At 42.8% G+C, this 24,523-nt stretch overlaps 2 protein-coding genes across 3 annotated transcripts in view; both read left to right on the plus strand.

The window, feature by feature from the left end:
* The window catches only part of LOC118502768 (atrial natriuretic peptide receptor 3), a 66,464-nt gene extending 43,238 nt beyond the window's left edge, over positions 1–23,226 (plus strand). Inside the window, exon 6 of the mRNA XM_036035358.1 lies at positions 23,154–23,226. Within this exon, the coding sequence (XP_035891251.1) occupies positions 23,154–23,199 (46 nt within the window). The 3' untranslated portion in view covers positions 23,200–23,226. The remainder of the gene's footprint in view (positions 1–23,153) is intronic.
* Positions 23,227–23,627: 401 nt separating this feature from the next.
* The window catches only part of LOC118502767 (atrial natriuretic peptide receptor 1), a 39,740-nt gene continuing 38,844 nt past the window's right edge, over positions 23,628–24,523 (plus strand). For both annotated transcript variants that reach the window (XM_036035356.1, XM_036035357.1), the window contains exon 1: positions 23,628–24,278. In XM_036035356.1, coding sequence (XP_035891249.1) covers positions 23,657–24,278 — 622 coding nt within the window. In that variant the 5' untranslated portion in view covers positions 23,628–23,656. The remainder of the gene's footprint in view (positions 24,279–24,523) is intronic.

Here is a 24,523-nt window from a genome sequence, read left to right on the forward strand (position 1 = left end):
GTCTGGCACGTGCCGGCTCCGAGACGAGTGCGCGAGACCAGTGAAACCGATCGACGGATCATCTTCAGTGAGCTTTGACTGCAGTGCAAGTGCGTACCGTGCGAATGAGAAGCAGTGACCATGTCAACGGAGATCGCGAAAGATCGTGGTGTAAAAGTTTTTTCTTCTCCAGCTCATAAAACGAAAATGGATTTTGTATTTTCCACGGCCGCTGGTGTGCAAAAGTGACCGGGCGGGTGGAAATGGGTTGCCGAAAATGAAACCATACTGTCTGGCCGGCACTTGTGATTATGGAGCTCGCGGGCTATCCGGACGAGCTAGCCCAATCAAACGGCCGCGCGCTCTTGGCGGGGCTCGGGTGCTGATGATTGAGTGATCTATTTTTGTTGTGCCACTTTCGGCCCGATCGCGTCAGATTGTGCCTGCGTCCCATTATTCCTTCCATTCCCTATCACTTACGCCGCAACAAGCAAAAAAAAAACAGTACGAAACACAACGTGCTCCAGCGGAACACTGCCAACCGATTGCGTACGTCTGATTGGAGCAATTTTTCGATAGATGTAGAATAATTGTCGATAAGCGGGTTTGCCTTTTTTGTTCTACCGTTTGCCTTCTTTTCCTGTTCGTCCGGTGGTGTAGCCGGACCGTGGTAGCCGTCGTTGTTTGGTTGGGAGCATTTACAATGCACGTACAAACACTCATGTACGCACCACAGACGGGTGTATTTTTCACACCTTTTGACGTTTGGCTGCTTGTACTATATTAACTTAACGGTAACTAATTTAAGCGAATGAAATCCACAGTGAACGACACAGTGAGCGCGAAAAGAAACGAGTGGAGTTTGGTGGTGATGGCTTTATGGTGAAGTTGGTTGTTTGTTTCTACACACATGGTTTTCCTTTCTATTTTTAAGTGTTTGATTGTGGTTTTATGAGGTGAAGTGAAGTGAATGAAGAGAAGTATGAGAAGCAGTAGAGGAAAAAAAGCGCAACAGTGTGGGGCAAGGTCGGTGATGGTCAAAAAGTTGACTTGATTTTTGGGGGTAAAGAAGTTTTTTTTTTGGGAAATATTTGTCTGAAATGCCAATCATTTTTGCTAGGGAAGTTATAATTATTTATACAGTTTTGAAATGAAATCATACGGGGCAAAAAGGATGGCAAGTTATGATAGTGAAGATGTTATGGGTAAGATGTTGGAAGTTTGTACGACACCGTGTAAGGACTCTTGTGCAGTGTTTTTCGTTCATACAACACGTGCCTTCATAGTTAAAACAAAGTTCGGTTCAATATTTAACAAGAGTAAATCTGGAATCAGAGACCCACAAGGCTGTTTGGGGACCATCTCCAGGGTATTTTTAGGTATTTACTGACTAAACCCTCCAAGATCCTTCACTGAATGCTCTCAGGATATCAGCTATTTATATAAGTTGAGGACTCTTACATTTTCTAGATGATATATTATGTCAATATCGCTAGCAGTTTTAATTTGGAGACACTTCGATGAGAATAGGAATTAACTTATTAGGAGTTCAATTAAATCTTATTTTATTTTCCTTTTCTATCTCATCGATATCATATTAGAATCTAGTTGAAAAATAATGTATTTTAAATGGAAAAGTTGAATAGTTGGTCAAGTGATTAGTTTATAGAGACTTTAAGCCATGAGACTTCAGTCGTCTCTTCTAGTGTCGTTCTTGTGGTGTTTTATATTTGAAATCTTAATTTTTTTTTTAAGAGAACGTGCTTTTAAATTATTAATAGGTTCTTCTTAACATATTGCTGCACAATAAGAAAAAGCTAGTTAAATAAAAAAATTACGATATTAGAAAATAAACTTGGTGAAATAACCCAAACACCGTTAAGGTTAAAGAGTATGTTGCCATTTTAGGATTCATTTTTGCCTTAGTTATTGTGCAGATTGTGTGACTGTTCTCTGAAATATTTATAAAAAAAATCACTCAATTTTACCACTAATTTACCAAAAGTGTATCCATAGCTAAAGGTACTTCGAGGTGACTTTGTTCACTTGAAGTATTGCTGCTTGGAGTGACCTCTCGAATAAGAACTACCAGATAAGTGTGATATAAAACCCGGCCAGCCAAGCCATTTGCTACCCGTTGAGTGTCTTAACATAAGCACCACTTGGCTGAATATGAGTTGCTTTATTGCACTCCAGCACAAACGGTTCTATCGAAGCGGCTTCTTAACGGTCTGCTGAAAGATTTTCCGATACCGAATGATAACAAACGCACCCAAAAGCCAAATTTACTCCAGCCGCACAGGGCTAGAACATTCGGGCTAGTCCCACACACCAAAAGACAATCTTTACCAGTGCAAACACCAGCTCATTTTTGTTCGATTTGCGATTTATCTTACGATCGTTACGGGCAAGAATTCATACTTCCCAACCGGCATTTAATTTTACGATGCTGCTCCATTCACGCATGATGGCGCGTACTGTAGCGTTGGAAGTTTGCGAGATTTATCGTAGTAAATTTATTGCCCCTTGCCTTTGACCTACATGCATAGCAGTGTCTTCGACTGGCAGCAAGCGGTTTAAGCAGGGGTCTTTGCATTCTTGCTGATAAATGTAGTTACGAGATCGTATTTCAATTGCTTCCCCCGTAGAACGCCGGTATCACTAGCATCTTTCGAAGATGAAAAAAGGGTATAAATTCTTTGCAAATCCTCCGGTATGGTTGCGGGATAAAGTTCCCGTGGAAATGAAAAGCTCATCCCGATGGAGTGCTTTTAAGTCCAACCGACCGATTGGGAGCACAATAAAATACAATACTCGTCGGTGTATGATCACCAGGCAAGATATCGTTTAACTGGATGAATATTCCCTCCACTCATATTTCACTCTAAATTCAATTTAGATTTAGAGATCTTGACCTGCTGAAACCGACGGTATGCGATTCCATCCCTAAAAGGAAAACGGATGGAAAGTCCTCTGTTGCTTTCTTTTGTTAAAAACAAAACCCTTTTGCGGAACCCTTCATCAACGACAACCGCTGCTTGCCAGAGTCCGGAGACACTCGTTCGCATTAAGTCATCCCGAAACATGACACAGATTGATGACTAACGTCATATTGTACTGTACTACTAGCGTGTCTCCTCTTCCCACGTCCAGTTAACCCACCGTCAGTAACTACGGGCTGGTGCACCTCCTCGGTCAGGCATTTGCATATGCAGTGCAAGCCGAGTAATTATTACGAGCCCGACAAAGGGCTTGAGAGTCGTACGTTTGGGTCTTGTTTTTTTTTTTGCAAAAACGTGGGCGATTTAGATGGCCAAGGGTGGGGTGCTGAGGAAGTAAGAAACCGGTGGATGCAAATGTTAGATCCCGCTTCACAAATACTAGACCGTAGTAGACGTAGTCTTGCAGTAGTAGTTTGCAAAATTTTACCACCATCTCGCACTCGTTCCCTGGAATGTGAGCCGTTTTGCATGACACGTTTCTTTGAAGACGCATTTGTGAGTAACGGTGGGTGACACTAACGTTCGTCCGAGGTAGTTATCATCGACCAGGGAAATGTCATCCGGTGGGTTTGGCGTGGTATGCTGATAGCGACAGAGAAAGTAACTTGCATGAGGGCGCAATTAAACGTCGAACGAGATTTTGGCTATTCCTCATGATTAGATGCAATTAGGCGTTGAAGGCTACTTTTCATATTTTTAAAGGGTCGAATAATGCTAGGGCGGTCCGGTGGCCGAGGCGACAGCGGCTCCGGTCTTCACACGGCAGGATCGGGATTCGAATCCTATCCAGAGATTCGAAATCTATCCTTGATGCATTCTAATTAATGCTTTATAAGGCAGTTGGGGCGGTGGCCGAGGCGATACCGGCGCCTGTCTTCACCCGGCATGACCGGGATTCAAATCCCATCCACACCGCCTCACCGTCTGGCAGGGCGCAGGGCTACGGGTAAAACCAAGTCACACAGAAGGCCATGGCAGGCCGCGAGACCTCTCGTTGATGAAGTGCCAAGGAAGAACAAGAAAAAGAAGAAGAAGAAGGCACTTGAAAGCAGATAATCGAAGCCTTAATATGGACAAAAATGAACGCTGAATAATTTACTCAGGTTCAACGCAGAATATTAAAATAGTACAATAATATACAACAGGATTGATTGATAAAGCCGCCCATCTCAGTACAAGAGATTAAGTTGAAATTCCGAACATTTCATAATCATTTACATGCTCGACATACACTGACTGGAGCGTGCTAAATGTTCCGCTTTTTCATCAAGTTCCTTTGCTGATTGACAGGTCATTCCGCCACACAAACTCCACCAGTATATTGTTCGCCTCTCGCAGCAGCAATCCTGATAGCCGATTAAGCCTCAGCGCAACTGGCAACTAGCTATTCGGCTAGTCAAAATTCAACTTTTGCCACAGCCACACATTTTTAAATTACGAATGCGTGTAGCTGATAAGCTTCATCAAAAACATGTACCTATTTCCGTAGCCGTCAGCCGGGAAGTACCGTCACTAATTCTCCGGCGCGTTCCTTTGCACGTGTTTCGTGAAAACGTGAAGTTTAAAAATATACGTTTCTTGTTGATAATTTTAGCTCGCTTTTTTTTTCTTAATTCGCGCCGCGACTTGTGCTCCAGCAGACCGTGTCGAGCGTGTCGAAAGAATGACCAGCAAAGAAACCAAGCTCCCGGCTCCCAAAGTCTCTTTCTGCACCACGTCCGCGATTGGTGTTGCTAATTCAAAAAGGTACGGACGGCATCGATAACGAGCGTCGTTTAATGTATTCTAACGAGCCAGTTGATGCTGGCCAAGATCGGTGGCCGTTCTTGTGGTTCGATCACCAGCGCGAGCTACCAACCCGTGACATATCCGTGTTTATTGGCGGACCGGATGCTTTCCAATTCAAATTTTCGCCACTCGAAGTTACGGGTTACAAATCCTCCTCCGTCCAGACGTTCGGCCGAATGCTATAGTACCTCGAGCGGTGTACCACAGCACCTAGTTAGCGGGCACACATTGAAATGTTTGCCGCGTGATGGAGATGGGAAAGCGCTGTAATACATAAGATGGATAGTTTATTGAAAAATGTGCTGCCGCTCTGGAGTATGGGAGCTTTTAAGAGAGCGCGCGTCATGACGGCTCCATTTGTGGAAGTTTTCCGTATCGCCATTTAGTTGCGTCACCGTATTCAGTATTTGGCGGAAAAGGGCGGGCGGTTGTTAGTGCTGTTCGATGTTTAGTGAGACGCTTTAAGAGTAAGCTGTTGAGACATCGTGACGAAGAATCGATGCTTAATGGTTTGTAAGATGAGCTGGGTGTGCTGTCGAACGATACAGCAATGTGTCGAGTGTCGAAAAAAGGTTGGTGAAAAGTAAATAGTGGTTTACATAGACAGGCTGCTAGTAGCTACAAACTTGTAGCTTAGTAAAACTTACCTCAACTTTACTCGCTCTACGCTCTACTCGACGCCATTGTTACCTGTGGCAGGCAAGCCAATTACCTCAACACAACCGTCGTGTGTGGAGAAAAGCTGCTTACACACCAACGCGCCAACACAGCTTCCAAACACACTCAATGTTTAAAGAAAACATCAACGCGGCGTCATCCTGCAGCATCATCACCAAGACATTAGACTGGCTGTCTTTAAAAAAAGCGAAAGCGCTCAACGTGCTCTAACGAAATAATATCTACTGTACAACCCACGTACAAAAAAATGTTCAAAGGATCAGAATGAAACTTCACCGTAAGCTCACACTCGCTTTCACTCCATCTCAGAACAACTTTTAATGACGAATTTCGCGTAATTCGGACAGTTGTGCCACCTGTTGCTTCAGCATCATTGTCGCCCGGAGAAATGTCCCGGGCCCTTTTTTTATGGTTCAGTTTTAAAAATATATCCCCAGAGGAGCTGTCATTAGCGTACAGCGAGGACTCACCAAGAAAACCCAACCAGGGGTGATAATGTGTTTCATTAGTGCAATGTTATTACTGAGCTCGGGCCAGTGTGGTCATGAAATTCGAAGAAGATGTCAACCTGTGTCCTCGCGATTCGGAACCCCTTTTTTGCTTTTAATGCAATAATGGATCTGAGCTGCTCGCTGCAGAACATTAAAGACGCCCACGTTTTTAGGAGTTTTTTTTTACTCCTAAAAAAGCGTGGGAAGTTTCACATCCTCCAGCGTTTTCTGTCTCTACTTTGTCCTTTCTCGGTCCTCTCAGGACGAGTGGAGGCGTATTTAATTCAAACAGAGCCAGTGGAATTTTCTCATTGTCTTTGCCCTGTTTGCATACCGCACCGCTACTCACAACAAAATAATAGAAAATCCTTGTCGTTCGTGGATTTGGATGGTTAAATATTTCATACGGGAAAGCACGAATTTCATTCTCCAGCCATCTGTGCACATACGGTGTTTCGCTTCGCTTTACGGTGATGCGGTGTTGCACGTGCTAGCATTCGAAATAGTCACACCTAGAGCTCGCCGTGCATCGGTATCGACAGCAGCGTTGTTGTGCTGTTGTTTCAGTTGCTGCCTGTCCGTGTGTTGTCCGAGATGGTGTAATAAACACAGCTGCATCTACGCGAGACTGTGAACCATGCTCGATCGGGAGATGTGGGATGTTGTTGTAGTGCTTTGTCCGGATCGAGGCACCAATCAACATCCTATCAGTGTCGGTACTCCCTTAGTGCAGCTTGCAGCGGTACCGTGCTGCGAAGGCGAATTGGATTATTCCCTTTTGATTGCCTATGAGTATATTTGTCTTGCAGGTTGTTGGTCCCAATCGTACAGGTTAGGTTACATTGTTGTCGAAAAAAGAACTTTAGTCAAGCACTTAAAGCTGCATGTTGTAGATTTTTTTAAATTTTACTTGTTATATTAAGATGAACTTTTTATGTGCAATTTTATACATTTTAATTTTTTTATAAGAATTTCAAAAATATTCTTATTAAAGTAAAAAATACGATACGAACTCTTCGTTCCTGTCATAATACTGTTTCTAGCTTCAGGTTGTTTTTCGTTTAAAAAGATATTATGAAACTTCTGGTTGCTTTCAAAGACGGACACTGGTTTATTCTTGAGGATTTGGGGTTGCTGTAATTAAGTTTTAAGCTCATTGTATATAATAATGTGATAGAACTTTTAAAGTGCTTGCAGAAACATTAAAACCCTTCCATGAGATTAATGATGTTTAAATTACAAACATACTATTTCAAGGTAATCAATATCATCGCCTTCAAATATATAGTGCTGGACAAAACAATAAGCCTAATATTTTAAATCGTCAATAAGAATCAATTTCAAACAATCAACATAGTTTTTTTAAACGATCGTTTTGTGTGAATCAACCATGTCATCGATTCTGAATGTTGTCTTTCTCATGAAAAGATGGGTATAAAATATGGCTAAAGTTTGCAATAAGATCCCCTTCACTCAAGGGCACCTATTTTTGTGACTGAGTTACACAAAAGCGTATCTTTTTCAAACTTTTTAGTATAATTTATTATTTAAAATAATAAAATATAACTCTTACAACAATTGTTCACATATTTGCCTAACTTTTACTTAATCTTAAAGTCTCTCAGTAGCGAATAGTGAGTGCTGCAAGTGGAGGGGATGTTATTTCAGACTTTAGGCCAACATATTAAACTATTTTATTTCATAATTTCAACTCGATAGGAAGGACCTGTCCGTATTGCTATTCTTCTTCTTCTTTCTTGGCCTAACGACATCTTGGGCCATGTCTACCATTTTTGGATTACTAGACTTATTGTTACCGCATAGTTAACCAGCCCTCACTTTGGGAGAATGGCCCAGATGAACACCGTTCCTGCCGTGTGAAGGCCGATTTCGCATCAACCACCGGCCCGCTTCTATTATAATATTTTATTATATTCATCAAATTTAGATTGGTCATTGACATCAAAGAACACACATACAAAATTGCATATGTTAGCTTTGGGCATCACTTTGCTTTATTTTTTTACTTAAACTCCAGTCCAGTCTAAAAAAGTTGTTTGGTTTGTCAATTTTTTTTTTGTATTCTTTACAACTAATCAATCATTTCGGGATTTCATTGAAATTTATTTAAAAAATAATGATGATAAAGATGCTTTTACCAAATTTTGATTATAGCTGATGGTAGAATTGGTAGTAGTTGAAAAATCAGACATTAAAACGATCTTAATCTATTGACCGTCACTGTAAATTAATAGTAATAAGTCGATATCTATATCTTCCTGTCTATCGTATAGAATATCGTTACCCATCATAAGCTTGAGCTGGTTTCTTCACTTATCAAAAAAACCTCTAGCCAACATTCTACCCACCATATGCAGGAATAGTTCTGCACCCGGGGTACACGCCATCACTAAAAATAATGAAATCATCACTTTAATGCACCCCTGCACTGCAACTTTGTTTTGACAAGCGGGCATTAATGCACAACACCCGGTCGGGGTAGGCTTAAGCCGCCACTACAAAGTAAAAACACGTTTGACGTGCCAGTTTTGACACTCGAAACATCGGTAATAATGCGATCTACTCGTCCGCTGATCGTACTCGCGCACACCCGTTCACATGCTTCCGTTTTGTTGCTTTGTTGATGATCCCGCGAAGCCAAGAGAGAATGGTGTGGATGATTTGTAAAACACTGCAATTTGTAGTAGCTTACCGGCAGTGTATGTAGAATTTGCTTTGTTTTGAGATCGGTTCAACGGTTGAGGTTATGTAAATATTCATTCTGGTTCGTCGGGGTTGGTTGTTTGGGTGGAAAATTTCTGCTTTATACCCTGTCATGTTCTGGGGATTGATTTCTTTTGAGTCTGATGCTTAATCTCTATCGATCGCTGGCTAGATTAATGAGATTTACAACCTATAAATTACTCGGCAATAGATTTGAATCATGTATGAAGCCCTCTCGCGTGATTCCTTCCTCCAGAACTCATGCTCTCTGTGAGTCAATATTTCCCAAACAGTCCTTATTTCAAAAGTAGTGAAATTCCTTCTTATTTTTCAAAAATATCCTCTTTCTCTTCGCACAACAAAAAACTCTTTAGTATAACAAGTTTCGGTCAGCCGGTGTGCTCAGAATATGATAATGCATTCGCAATATACGACCCTGTTTTTTTGGTTATTGATCATGACATATGGCGCAAATTATTAACGCACAACCCATGAATGAATAAACCGGACCCTCGGAAGTTTATTAATAATAATAAAAAAGCCGCTTAAAGCGCGCTAGCAAAACAAAAAGAACCAGGTGGAAGAAGATTTATCCAAGGAGTATCATAAAGCTCATTAGCTGCTCAATCATATTCCATTCATGAGGGAGATGGCTTTTTGGCAGACAGCTCCACCCTGAGTTCATTCATAGATGGTTTTAGGTTGGGTAGACTGTTTTTGGGCAGCAAAAAAAAGCCAGCAACACACAAACGAACCACCAGCCGCACACTTGCATTCCATTTTCAACACCTTAATTTTCCACTGTCGAAAAATGGCGAATTTGCATGAGAATAGAAAACTGCACGCCCGAAACCGGAATGCAGAAAAATTGTTCAAAACAGAATTGAGATTCAAAAATTTGGAGAAAGAAACCAGTTATAAGGTTAAATTTAGGTTTTTTTGCTGTTATTTTGGTCCATAACATGGAGAGTTAATGTGGTATCATGCGGTGAAACGATTCGAGAAGGTTATCGTCAATATTTTGAGAATCCTTGCAGGTTTTTTTATGAATCGCCCAGAGGGTGAAGTAATTATTTTTCGCTCGTTTTTTCCAATGTACGCCATTGATTCAATTTATCACTTGCTGCTTTACTTGTCAATAGCACAATTAAAGTAGACGATTAGTACGCTACGCTACTGCTCCGATGCTCTCCGGTGCTCTCGTCGGTGCAGCGACCTTGATCTTGAGTATCGTTCGGTGCATCGCGACGCCGTTACACGAACCAACTGACTCACAGTTTTATTTTCAAACAGCGGCACATCGAACAGCCGAATCGCTCGCATCAAGGGTGCAATTTCTAAATGCATTTTCCTCCCACCCAGAATGCAACAGCCGGGCGCGTAATGTGCGATCCAGCACCGAAGAGCGATGCAGTTTGTTGGTTTAATTAAAAGCATCCATCGAAACGTCCACAAGCGAGCGTGTACGCTTTGGTGCGGTGAAAAAGGGAAGCAAACACAAGAAAGAACGTCACCGCTAATGTTCGAGTGAAAAATTAAAGTGGAAGCTGTGTGACCATCAGACGGCGGGGTTTGGTCCTGCAACTGCAATCCCGGGCGGTTCCAAGCAACTTTGAGCTGAGGAAAAAAACCTATGATAGAGTTCTGGGAACTCCGTTCTCACCCGGCACTATCTACGATAGCATTACAGATAAGTCATTTCCACCGAGTGGACCGAGTCTTCCTCAATAATGGTAATCGGTGCAACGGGCAAGCGAAACTAAACGAAACCATAAAACAAACGACGAACGAAAGGGGGGTATCGTGTGGGGGGCAGGATGTTGATAACGACGTAATCCAATACTGTCATCCATCACATCGAACCACCAGCTCGAGTTGCCCTTTTCACAGCTTCATACGAGCACTTCGGGGGAGAACTTGCCATTTTGTGGTGGTTGCGAACGAACAGAAAACCCCGGATTGAAAGCCCGGGTGATGTTGATGATGGAAGAATCAATGTTCGCTGCTTCCTCCTGATGCACGTGCTCCGTCGTAGGTGATTTCGTTTCGTGTTCACCTTACGCTACGGGAATTAAAAATCTTCCTGACAGAGCAGTGCATTTTTTAAGTACCAGTTCATTGTTGGAATTCTCTGAATGGACTGACTTTTTGAAAGGATTAATTACGATTTTTATTTGTTTAACTTGTCTTACAAAACGCCATTACTCTATCAAAGATCTGAAGAATCCGTCCAGGAATCCAAGAATCCTTAATATAGACAAAAATATTGAGGAAGTGAGAGATCTCTTATCAAATATTTATTAACGCTCATATTTTCTGCTTCTGCATCATCTCTTTGCGCTTTAATCTACCAAAGCACCAAGCATTAATTATCCGTGTGTCAAAATCTAGTAAAAATAAACAGGACCTACTTCCCATCATACAGCCTTTTCGTCTGGTTGGTTCTAATTATTCCCACCAGGATAGATGGTGGTACTTTGGCTTTAGTTCTGGGGTTTTTTTCCCGCTGCAGGCAGAAGCGAACAGAAGCGAGAGCGTTGGTTATCAGCACTAATTCGTAATGAATTTTTCATCATTTCTTCTCGTAAAGACTAATGATTTTCATCCCGGTAGCAACCCGGCATACTTGCTTCCACATTTGCACTCTAATTTATTACTTCGATTTTTTTATGGGGCGTCAAACAAAAAACTGTACCTGGGTGACAAATTATCTTGCTGTAATGAAAATGAATGATATAGGAAGACCTTCTTCTGGCTTCTTAAGAAAATATGGTAGAATTACCTAACCTTCTCCTACAACCATCATTTGCCCTTCAACTTGACCACCAACTTCGGCGGTAGGTACGTTCCTTCCAGCTATTCGATTATTCATAAACCCCTAAGCGTTGAAGCGTAACGCCGTCGTAATGTGATCGTACGTGATCGAAACATTGCTCCGAAGTGCACGCAATTAGATGTTTCATCGAGCGCAAAGCTGGTATAAGCAAATATAAATAAACAAAACCCGGTTCTCATTTGGCTGGTTCGAGACGTGAATTTTCCTGTGAGTAGATTTCCCTATCTAACCACTGCAGAGCATCCAGACGAGCGTGAGATGGACGAAATTGAAACGTTTCAATCGATAGTCGGATGCACATTTGAGGTGTAAACGTTTGGAGCAAGCTTAAAAAATATATAACGTTATTGGTCTATTTGGTGTGAGTGTTGAAATAGAAGATGCCCCTTCATGCCAGTTGGCATCGATCTTGATCGCAGTATTTGTCGGTTATTCAATCAGTGGTGTGAACTGTTACGGATACTGAGGAAACGATTCAAAATATCTAATTCTGTTAAAAGATACTTAGATGAGGCTTACTGGGGTCAAAGCTGGCCAAGTCGTTGAAGAAGAATCTTTTTAATCTTCTTGAAGATTTACTCTGAGAAAATATAAGAAAAGCCATTGGATTGTAAGGAGAAGTACCTTACAAGATAACTGCTGTCAGAGGTCTCGTTGTTACTCGTTGCTACAGTTCTTACCCCTCAATGGCTCTATAAAATCTCAAGTAAATTACCGGGTTATCCTTGTTACGAGAGATGTAAGTATTTACGGATATTAACAAAAATCAGTTACGATTGACCGAGTGCGCGTTTAAAGTATGGATAAAGTATTTCAAAACAATCAAATACTGTAAAATTTATAAGCAAAGAGAAACTTTAAACATTAAAGGTTTTGCAATAATTAAATTCTGATTAATTTCTTCTTCTTCCTTGGCACTACAACCACGAAAGGTTCTCGGGCATGCCATCTCTGGCTCTCCCCGGTCCAGCCGTTTGAAGGTCGGCGCCGGTTGTCACCTCAGCAACCGGACCACCCCAAACCACCTGATTAATTTAAACCTGATTAAATCTGTCAAGTTTTTCGTTCGGGCACTTGGGGACCGATTTTTATCGCAATTTTCCATCGATTGATAAGATGAAAGAAAAATCTCTTCTTCTCCTTTCTTGACACTTCAACCTCAAGAGGTCTCGGCCTGCCAATTCTGGCTTTCTACGACTTAATTTTACCCGTAGCAACGTAAGCAGCCCTGCGTACGGGGAGGCGGTCTGGATGGGATTTGAACACATAAAATATCATAATTTTTATTAAAAAATTATCACGATGCAGCTCTGGGATTAGAAGTTTGTCCTCAAGGTAAAGCAAATATTTAATTTCAAGGCGGCCAAATTTGTGTTTGAGCCACTGTATGTTGTCTGTAATAATAACCCTTCGATGTCTCTATTAATTTAGAAGCTTCCAAAATATCTCTACTTAAGCGCCTCCAGTTCCGCTAATCCGCTAGCTGCTCATGTTTGCTTCAATTGTAATCTGTCAACATACCTTATTAGCATACCTACCTCACATTACTTCATATCTCCAACGTCCACTGTCATCGATACGCTCGATTAAAATCAAAAACAACCCGCTACAAACAATTCCAGCGATTGACATAATCGGCCAGCATAAATCGTGCATAATTAATTGCCAATAATTAACACAGTCTCATCCACGATTAGCATCGTAACACATACACGTAGGTACGAACATCGGGCAGGGAGCCGGCCAGTACAGAGTGGAAACACTTTAATTGTGTAGCTATGCAATCGAATGCAATTCATTGCCCCCTTCACACGTAAATGCAAATTTGTACCACATCATTGCACCTGGCAAAGCCGGATATTGGACATCACTGCAGGACCGGGCGCTTGCTTCTAAGCATCCTTGTCCACTAAGTGATTTGCTACAATATTGCCCGCTTTCAATCCTTCCTACGCGTACGCTTTCCTGGTAAGGGAGCAGTTTGATTACCCTCGATAACCCTCGATGCCGATAACGTCGATAGCTAGATAAGTTGTATTTTTCGCATCCACAATACACACACATCGTTCGAGCAAAGGCACGGTCGCGCGCACCCGGGATCTCTGCTAATGTGTCGGTTGTAACAGCTGCTGATTTATTGACAGGCTTCTGCCGGTAAATAACAACAAAAACTGAGGCACACACGTACACCGTCAACCCCCTACAGAAGCCGATGATGAAGTTGTCCGGAGCTACATTGTTGTAGCGCTTTGTTGTGTCGTTCAAAATTAAAAGCAACGGCGCAAACACGATTGATCGAATGCGTGATTGTTGGGTTATGATTATTGTCCCAATTCATCATCGACCGGAGCTAACTGGCGTGAGACTGTTTAGTAAATCATCACGCTGACAATAATTACACGGGAACAAGCCTATGTTTCACAACAAGCATCCTGCTACATTCTTGCTCGGTAAGCGACCAGGAACGGAGGTTTTATGCTCGCGAATGATAGATGTCGATCCGCTGACAGACTGAAGTTCTCGATAAAATCATGCACCGTAATTAGCGATTCTTTAACATGCTGCTAATTGTTTGTGATTCGCGGAATGTTCGAGTGGCCCACCTTTTCCCGGCTACGAATTTTCTTTTCTTTTTTATTTTTGGGTGAAAACATGGAACGTCTATCGCGGTGCTCGGTTTGTGGCTTACCGCAAGTCAAGGTTGATGTCCCTTTTTTGTTGGAGCTAGGAGCAACAAAAAACAGATTTCTTCATCACTTTGATGTGCGGAGCGTACTACCTGGAAATACCTGGTGGCGGTTCAATTAGTGGGCGTAAAGAAAAGTCATCGCCTTTGGGATTAATTGCTTCCTTTTTTTCTTCTGCTACTGTTAGCAAAATCATTCTGTTAGATTGTTCTTTGCTCATTCAAATTCGGCGTTTCCTTTGCTCGTTTGCCGAGAAGATCACCACAAGCTGAGCTGGGTGGTGGTCTGAGCTCCGGTTAGCAGGAAAAACCCCCGCGGCAGGAATACTCTGGGCGAAATAATTTTAGCTATTTAATTTCCATCATAATTAACGGTGATTTTCTCCCGGGGGTGATTGAGATGAAAGTAACCGTGGGATCAAGCGTGTGTCTTTTACACTGCGGAGATATCCAGCTAGAGCTCGATGTCTTTGATATCTCGCCCGAGTTCCTTGAAGTGCAGGCACGGAGCGTTTGATTTTCACACTTCACCGCAAAGCCAAGGATGCTTGAGAAGCTAGAACGATTTGGTTTGTATCGATTGGGGAAGATTTAATATTCACAGCTACACTTCAACACATTGCTGCCCGCTAATGGAATGAAATGCTTTGACATGTTCAGCATTGATTTTGCCATGCGAGTTTTCCGCTGTGAACGTGCGATGACTTTTTTCTCGGAACGTTTCAAGGAATGCATTTGAACGAGCGTGTGTTAGATGGGGTGGAAATGTGACGGGAAAAACAAACCCCGGAACCATCTACACCCAATACATCCATCCACCTGCCTGCACATTCAAGATCAACTTGTGCTATTTGGAATGCATTACGCTCTGTTGTCTGGTGTCTGAGCACTGTAACGTTCATCATCCATTTTGTGGAGCATAACAGTGTGTAACAATTTTCCTCAAGAACAACAGATGGTTTTGACAAATTTTTGTGTTATGCGATGATTTATTTCGCCTTTTTCTCTTGTTATTGACATTTTTGTCCGTCGATCGTTTCTATTGAAGATGGACTTATTAAGAATAGAAGATTTATACAAGGTTTTAAAAAAATATTTTTAATATTTAATTTTAAAATTTTCATACCCTTTTCTTCCACTCACACACCGGCACACTGGTGCCGCGTTCGCGATCACTCACATTTCCTATTGCACGCTACAGCGCACCGTACCGTAGTCAGCTGTCTAAACAGTGTGCGCTCTACCGGTTGTATTTAAAACGGTCGTCCGTCACGTGGTTGGTGAAGCTTAATTTTCTCGCACATTTCATCGCACCGCACATACGGAAACACACACACGCCACACACTCGCATTGGAACGAGAAATAACATAAATGTGCCACACGGTTCCGGGAAATAATGAGTACCAGACCGAAGACGACGCATTGCAACGCGAACGTACGAATGCTAAAAGCATCCACAGTCCAAGACGTTTGAAAGGTGGCCAACGGAGCAGTGTTTAGCAAAAACCAACCCCCTAATACTCGTAAACGAACCTCCGCACGAATTTTTATGACCCTCCGCTAAAAGGTCGCTCATGAAAGTGAGACCCATCATGAGGCTTTGCTGAATGCGTTTGGCAGGATTCCATCCTGGCGTGTACATTGTCTCGAAGAAGATGAGGAAATTATGGAGATTTTTTCGTTGATGGCTTCGTTTTTTTATTGCTTGACATAAACTAGAATACTCTAAGGCTGAGATGACAAATAAAATCAATCTAATAAGGAGCTATAGGGTAAAATCAAGTTACAGGAAGCCACAAATGGTAGGTTAAGACCTCTTAAAGTTGTAGTTCTAATTCTACAGTAGATGTATCTTCTAAAATTGGGATGCAGTAACGCTCATGCTAATTGATTTGAATATTGGCATATAAAGATAAAAAACTGAAAAGTTTAATATTCTTGCACACTAAAGCTGTGGCAGTCACACACATAAGCTCAGAACTCTTTTGGATACTTGCTGACTGTTGAACTCTACAAGATCTCTTACATCAAGCGAGGGTTATATTGGTGGTTCAATACTTAAAGAACTTTGGTGGCTGATACATAGGAAAGCGTCAGAAAAAAAGGAAATCTGATTATCTAATTGATCCGATTTAGTGGATTCCTGAGGTACTGGCGAGATGTCAATAACTTGATCATGGATATCTTCAGATATCTTCCTAGCCACAGGATTTTAATGAAACAAGGACAATGGATTACTGCGTTGCCTTAAATATTGGTTAACAAAATTACAATCCACGCCATGCAGATGGAGCATCATGATAGTTCAAACTAAGGAAATCCAGATTTGGAAAAACTTAAATTGCCCTGAACAACCTTAGAATGGGACGTGTATATCTCTCTTTCTTCTTGGCCTAACAACCCTTCAAGGCCAGGTCTGCCATTTCTGGCTTATTAGGCTTACTGATACCATGTAGATGAATGGTCAGTCCTCACTACGAGGGAACAGTCTGGATGGAATCTGAACCCCAGTCCTGCCGCATACAGACCAGCTCCGTTGTCGCACTCTATTACCGAGCCGCCCAGAATCGGTAGTCGCTTCCTCTGGAATATTGAAGTCTTTGTAATGAATTTTCAACTGGTCTAGTAAATGTAGCTTGTGACTTACAGAATTGGGTTGCAGAAAAGCTCATTGTAATAGTTTTAGATATTGGCATTAGGGGATAGTAACTAAGAAATTTAAGATAATATTCTTACTCATCGACACTTTGACAGTGACTGACCTAAGCTCAGCAGTCTTTTGCATCCTTGAGATCTATTATGAGGCCAGAGTTATATTGGCTATGGACATAGTACAGAACTCTGGTAGCCGATGCATAGAAAAGCTTTAGAAAGCCTCTGATCATTAACTCCTGTGATTTAGTGCATTCTGATGTCTCCAAATACCTTCGTTGCTACATTGATTTGACGTTTAAGCAACATTTTTAATATACCGTGGCATACTAGCCAGAAAATGCACCAGTTTTATGAAAACTGTTGAAAGAACCTATCTCACAAGGAACAACACACAGAAATACTTTTGAGCGAAAAAGAAGCAAGCATCAGACGAATAAAACCAATATTAACCCGGTTTTATTTAAATTTGCCAAAAATCAGATGCATGCTAAAGATAAAGTAAGGTACAGAAACCAAAAATAATCTTTTCCCTATTCCAAAAATAAACATTCCGCAAAAAATCACAACCAAACTGATAAGAACTACCGCTGTGTTTGTTTACTATCTGTACAGAAATATTTTTATCTTTAAACAGACCAAACCCCTTTCCACTAACTTTCGCACCAAATGAAAGCATCTTATCTTGCTTCACGTACTATTAGAAGCACTTTCAAAAACACACACATTGCTTCGTGCGTTAGTTTCGCGTTTGATGGACCACCACGTTGATCGTAGCGCCGTTTATCATAGCGCCCCTTCGGTTCACACCATTGGTGAGAAAAATTGGCAAACAGGCAGATTGTGTCCCCCTCGGTGATGGACGCTTACGACTGAAGGGCAACGCTGACAACGATGATTGTAACAAAGCAGAGGGCGCGCGCGCTCGCTCGCTCGAGTAACAACAGCACACAACAAAAAAGACACACGTAACATCCAATCCAATCGCCTCGCAGCTACCATTTCGCACAGCCCGAGTCATGTTCCGGTGCGACATTTACATAAACGCGTGCCACTCATTTGAGACCGCCCTGAGTTGATGCAAAAGCGCGATGCAGCAACTCTGGTGCTGGTGGGTTTTCCCTTCCGAGGGTCTCGGAACGGTAGATTGAAGCAACTGTAACGGATGATCATTAAATTTACACATTCCACACTGGGAATGTTGGGCACACGCGACTTACACTTCGCCAACGGTTAATTAGATCTCTTGGCATACACACGTAGGGCGTCCAAACAAGCGACCCGAAACTGTGTGGGAGATTAAAACCAACATCGATAAACTGGCTGCTTTACATATTATAGTAATTCCCACACTGGTGATAAGTGGAGATTTCTTTTATGTTTGCTAACCTGTCCAAAAATAAACTGCCCACCTGCTGCTGCTTTGGTCTACGTAAATTAACCGATTTCAACCGATCCGGTGCCGATTATCACCTACCGTGCTGATCATGGCAGTGTGAACAGGTAGATTGATGGCAGTGCCTTCACCAGACCCGACCACGCGAGTGAATGGCGGAACTAGCCAAATGTTAGTCTTTTAGCCTAAACTTAGTCAGCCTCAAGTTTACGCTAGGGTTTTTTCATTTGCAGATTGGTGTGAATTTTATGCAAATTCTTTAACGTTCCGTGTATTTGGTTGTGCTAAAAATACAAATACGACGCATTTTTCTATCAACATTCGCCCCGCTAGTTAATGGACGTTAAGTTTAATACGACACAAAGAAGAAGTTTAACATCTCTAACCAAAAAGCTTCTACTTTATCGTATCTTTCGATGCAAATTACGACAACGCGTGTGTGTGGTTGTGTGCTAAAAATAGGCCTCCCATAATGCTCGAATGCTTTATGGTGGCTGGAAAAAAAGCCCCAAAATAAATTTTGCCCCTAAACGGTATAAATTTTCAAATGTGCCCCATAACAATGAAAAGCCCCCGATTGGAAACCCAAATCAATTAAACTCAGAGAAAATTGTTCCTATCTTCAAATATCTTAATCACTGACATCTTTACTCTTAAACAAAGGTGAAAATAAAAAACAAATAATCGAAAACATAACTAACATTAATGATCTTTATTACTCCACTGTCGGTCAATTCCGTGGCCTGGGACCGAAAGCCCCGGTCTTTTGTCTACTTGTCGAACCCGAAAATTATGCCACCGATAACCGACCGAGCTAAAACAACAGCCTGAACGCCGAATGAATGTCAACGGTTCATGGATGTGAGCGTCGAAGGTGGTACAGGATTTGTTTTTATTTTTCATCATCATCTCTCCACCAAAACCTGTGCTGTTTTTTGCAAACCCGTTTTGCCTATTAATAGCGCCAAGGGGTTTGTGCTGGAGGGTGGAGAGGCGGAGGAGAGATGTATGCTGCAGGCCAATTTATAGGTCCAGTTCCGTGCCGAAAGAAACCTCCGTGGGTCTGTGTGTCTGCAGCGTCCTGGCGGTGTTTCGGCAAGTGTTCGCTGAGCTAAAGGAAACGAACCCATTCGATGCCATTTCGGTGTCCATTTTTATTTTGCCGATAAGATCTTCAAAATGGTGGTGGGGAAGTGGGGAGGATGGGAGGGAATAGGAGTCAACACCACTCCACAACGGATCAACGAATCCGCGCAGTGAACGTTCACGGTGGTAAAAGATCGCCAATGGTCATTAGTATGCTGATTTCGGAGGAGGATGGACCAGGATTTTGGAGGAGAGTGTGTCTCTACTGCGTTGCATGGTGTAGTGTCGTGTCGCGACGATTTTTGCAACAGACACCACACTAAACGAGCCATCTTTTCCTAAACAAACCACCTCGATAGACGATTTTGTCACGAAATTTTACTCCGATAGCTGATCTTGGCTGAGTCATAAGTCATTTGGAAGACACATATATCTCCTATTGTTTATAGTGCCTCCTGAGAGCAGTAGGAGCAGCTCACCTTCGAGCAAAAGTGAAACAAGATCAATCGGTCCGATTAGACTGGTCAACATGAGGAGTGTGCGAATCTGAGTTCTTGGCAGACGATTCACATACGTATCATTGTTACTTTGCGGAGGCATCCATAGGCGGGACAACTGTTGCACAACAGGCACAACAGGATATTGCTATCGGAGCCTGGAATTCGGCAAGTTAAGCAGATGCGAATCCGAACAGCGATATGGGAGGTATACAAGTTTTATGGGAAGATACCCTAGCTAAAATGGCTATTTTTATCGCATACGGCCTTGTAAACGTCGTCTATAAATTATTTTAATCAGGTCTTCCTCCTGAGCGCTACAACTCCTAGACGCCCGGTCTTGGTGTGTCATTTTGAGCTTCCTCTACTTGACTTACCTAAAACGCTGGATGGCTTACCTTGCGCAGACAACAGTCGTGCGAAGACAATCAAAGCGGATCCCATCAATATCCTGTACCTCAATATGTCACGAGAGTCTTCTGCTATAAACGATTTTTATTAATGATGCACATTTTCAAGGAGGTTAAAATTAAATAAAAATATAAAAATAGAGTTAATGAGTTCGAATCCGCGGCGGACATTCTCCGTCCCCAAAACCCCAAGAATCCACGATCAAGTCTAATAGCAAGCCCACGGACTGTTGCTTCACTCTTGTCGCTTGGGCGCACATGTCGAGCAGGCGAGCGCTCAGACATCCTCCAAGACAGCAGGAACATGCAGCAAAATGGGTTGACAATTTTTGCATTAATGATGTAGAGAGAAGGAGGATAACATCTCAAAACAAAAGTAAGATGTCCTCAAAGAAGCCACAAGAAAACTGCATAAAAAAATCCTCAAACTCATTTTAACCTTTTGGAGATCGTAAAAAAAAGCGACAGACCCATAAACGCTCACAATGTGGAACATTTGAAAGCTATAAAATATGGAATCGGAAATCTGGTTCAGTTTACAATGATTTCAGTGGTAGGCTTTGGGGAGATGCCACACGAGTTGGTGGTCGTTGTTAAGAAAGATTTAACGCTTAAGTTTGATGAAGTCCTTTTTAGAATGCTTATTTATGTTCTTACTCGAAGATCTAAATACGATATTCAAAGTATGTTCAAATTCACATAATGAGTCAACAGATACTTTCTGGAGCAAGAAGGCCTCTGAAATCTTGAATAAGCTCACACACACGCACACCAGATTTTGGGATTGGACCTTGAACATCAAACTAACTATCCACATACCGCACCTATAACTCTACCATCAGGATATTAAACACAGAACACAGGACACACTTTGGCCCACACAAAGGCCAGCGATCGGACGAATGTTCCTGATTGATGGACGCCATTATGCTGTGAACTTCAGAAAGTGTTGACAACGCAAAAAAAAACAACACTCCATCAAAAGAGGAAGCAAAGCAAAACTGTCTTTCTTCACGGTCAACTGGTAAAGCTGTCTGTAAGCTAGCTCGTAGATATGCTCATCAATCTGCGAGTGAGCGACACGCACTGGTGGCAACCGGCAGCAGCAGGCAGCAAAAACTCTTATTGGGAAGAGATGCTGCCCTTGACGGTGTCGATTGAAAGTGTTTCGAAACATTCTTTTGACAGTTTCTTGGTCGATTACATCTCCAAAGGGTGTCGGTACGCGTTACTTCGGAACTGACAAACACCCTGCCGGGGTTGGCTGTCGCTCATTTCGGACGGCCATTTATTAAAAATACCGCATAATTAAGCACGCGTCTTCATCGCGTCTTTCTTTAATGGGGTTTGGAATTGTTCGCGCAATTTCTTTCTGTTTTGTAAAATAGTTTATACTTTACGTCCGGCAATCAGAATAATTCTTGAGGCAACCCCAACCATACAAACCCATACGTAGCTGGCGTATTAGATAATCGAATCCAGCCAAAAAAAAAAACCTCAAACCGGTACCGGCAAAAAACCTCCAAAACGCCTCTGGAAAGTCGAAAATCAAAAACAAAACTGCATGCATAACCGCAAATATTGGCTGACCACCGTGTGGAACGTGAGATGGTGGGACGAACGCGCGCGCCCGCTATCGTTAGCGAACGGTTTCAATTAAGCAACTGTCGTTTGCAAATGAGTGGTTCGCACGCCGGTTTCATTCGCTTTTCTTTCGCTTTTGCTGTTTTTTTTTTTTTGCGGATCAAGTTGACGATAAAGCTGTACTCTTGTGACCTCCCATCACTGTGGCCAGCAAGGTAATCAGTCAAACGGTTACGAAACCTCGCCGGTTTTTTTTTTGTTTGCTATCTCGCGCTCGTCACATGAGATTGCCCTGGAGTCTTGTGTGTGCGAAGATGCCGGAGTGCCTGATCGAGAAGGTGCTGTTAGTGTCTTGATAGAGAAGGGTTCCAGTGGCGTCCAGCCACTGTCTGGCGCAGCAAGCGGATGGGAGCTATTTGGCAGGTACGGTTCAATGGCGTACAGGGGTTAAGGCTGTCGAGAAAGAGGATTCCTAAAACTTTGTTTTATTATACAGCCGGATAGTCTCCGGTCTAGTTAAGATTCCACCAACAACCTTGGATGGATTAGAGCGAATGGCGGAGCAATAATTCGGTAGGCTCAAAATCTATTTTAAAAGTGATGAGCTCTTCTCACTGCCTATATTATTTCTACTAAGTTTATATCCTCAATACTTCCTTCAGAATATTAAAAGGCCTATTGAGACCGATTAACAAATATAGAAAGCAATTCTAGGACCAAGGAGGCCATTTTTACGATGTTGAAGTTACATTATTAACTTCGACAGTTTCCGATGAATGAATAGCGAAACTGGTTCATTCATTGTAAGCTATACATCTAGCGTAACACACCTTCTCTTAGCCGTTAATTACCTAAATGAAGTCAAAAGAACCACATACAGAACGTACCACCAACCGCCACAAATACTGCAAATTCCAACAAAACCGTGAAAACTAACGCTGTGCTAATCATAAATCCACACGAACGATTCTTCACTGCAAGAACCACGAAATTCTAGACAGCTTGTAAAGAACCTAACTTCATTAGTTCCCTAATTCACTCGCCATCCAACGATACCGGTGCTACCACTGATAAGTGTTTTTGACAGTTGATTTGCTCTTCGCATCGGCGCTGAGTTTCACATCACACGCGCGAGATTTTTGGCAAACGGCTAGGGTTAGAGACTCGATTACAAACCCGACGGGAGCAAAAGCAAAACAGGAAATCCAAGCCAGCAAAGCAAGTCGAGACCGCCGATAGCGTCACCGAACCGTAACCGGTCGTAAAATTCGAATCATCCGTTTCGGAACGCCGGAATAGCGAAACACTTTTCCATAATCGTATTATTTCTACCCATCCAACAGTAGTAGCAGCAGCAGCAGCTCGATTGTTAATGACAAGCGCCGATAGCAGAGCAGAACAGTGACGACGGCGTGGGTCCAAAAGGGCCGTCTAAATCGAATCAGCTGTCTCGATGTTGCGTGCGGTGAAGCAGTGAAGCGTACGATATAAACGTTCCTAGTGCGGAAGCGTCTAGTGTGTAAGTGAAGCGTTTTTACGGTGCCCGACGCCCCCCGATTAAGGTGTAGTGTTGCAACAGCGTATCCAATCCAAAGTATGGCATCGCCATATCGGATGTAAATAATGATGTTGTTTTGATAATCGTGTGCGATGTGTCGCTGTGGCGTGTTTGTTAGTGATACCGGATGGAAAACAGCTTTCTATCGGCCATTGTCCCTGTGGGTGGGTGTGATGTGTGGTGCGGCCAGTGCGCACTAGTGATGTAGCTTTGTAGTGATGATGTAGTGTTTAACCGTGTGGCAAAACATAATCGGCAGTGGCAATTGTATCACATCACCGTACTAGCATGTCTGCCAGAGCGAACGATATGGGACGGCGTGCGGCGGTGCGGTGTGGCATGGTGATGTTGTTCTTCGTACTCGCTACGTCCTCCCCGGGACACGATAGGACATCGCTTGTGTATGCATCTATCGACAGTTCCCCATCTGCACAGGTGTCGACCGGCAATCGTACCAGCTACCGGCATCAACGCATCGATAGCCCTAATAATCTCAATGGAAGCAAACCCACTCCAACGCTTCCAACGCTGACAGGTGCCATAGCGGCAGCGTCACCAGTGTACGCCAGCCTAGTGAATCGTTCTTCGCGCAATGCCGGTGGACAGACAAGTGTGCAAGGGTGTGATTATGACGGTGCCAGTGTGAAAACTGGAACCAGTGGGGTGATCGACGACGGGCAAGGGAACTTCGTCAAGTTTGCCATACTTCTACCGGCAAAGTCGAACAACCCGCGCGACGTTCGCATCCTGTCCACCGTGCTGCCAGTGATCGAGATGGCGAAAAGGAATGTGACCGCACCGGGAGGTTTGCTGCAGAACCTTCGCATCGAAATTGACCATCGCGATACGCAGTGTTCGTCCACTTACGGTGCTCTCGGAGCGTTCGATATCTTTCTTAAGCGTAAACCAGGTGATGAAAAATGATGGGAATCGATGGTAAAGCTGCAATGCCGGTAGAATACGTGTTCCAGGAATCAAATCGAATCGCTAGGAGGGCGCACATATATCTGTTCTTGACTTGAACCTTTGACTGGATAATCAGTCCAGCATCCGGGTGAGACTAGGTGCGGTCGCCACCACGTCAAAGGAACTCCCCAATCGAGAATGGTTCTAGATTCTCCCCGCCTATTTGAGGCTGCCTTGTGGGAGTATATT

This window comes from Anopheles stephensi, chromosome 2 (genome assembly GCF_013141755.1).
Source record: "Anopheles stephensi strain Indian chromosome 2, UCI_ANSTEP_V1.0, whole genome shotgun sequence".
NCBI classification, from domain to species: Eukaryota; Metazoa; Arthropoda; class Insecta; order Diptera; family Culicidae; genus Anopheles; species Anopheles stephensi.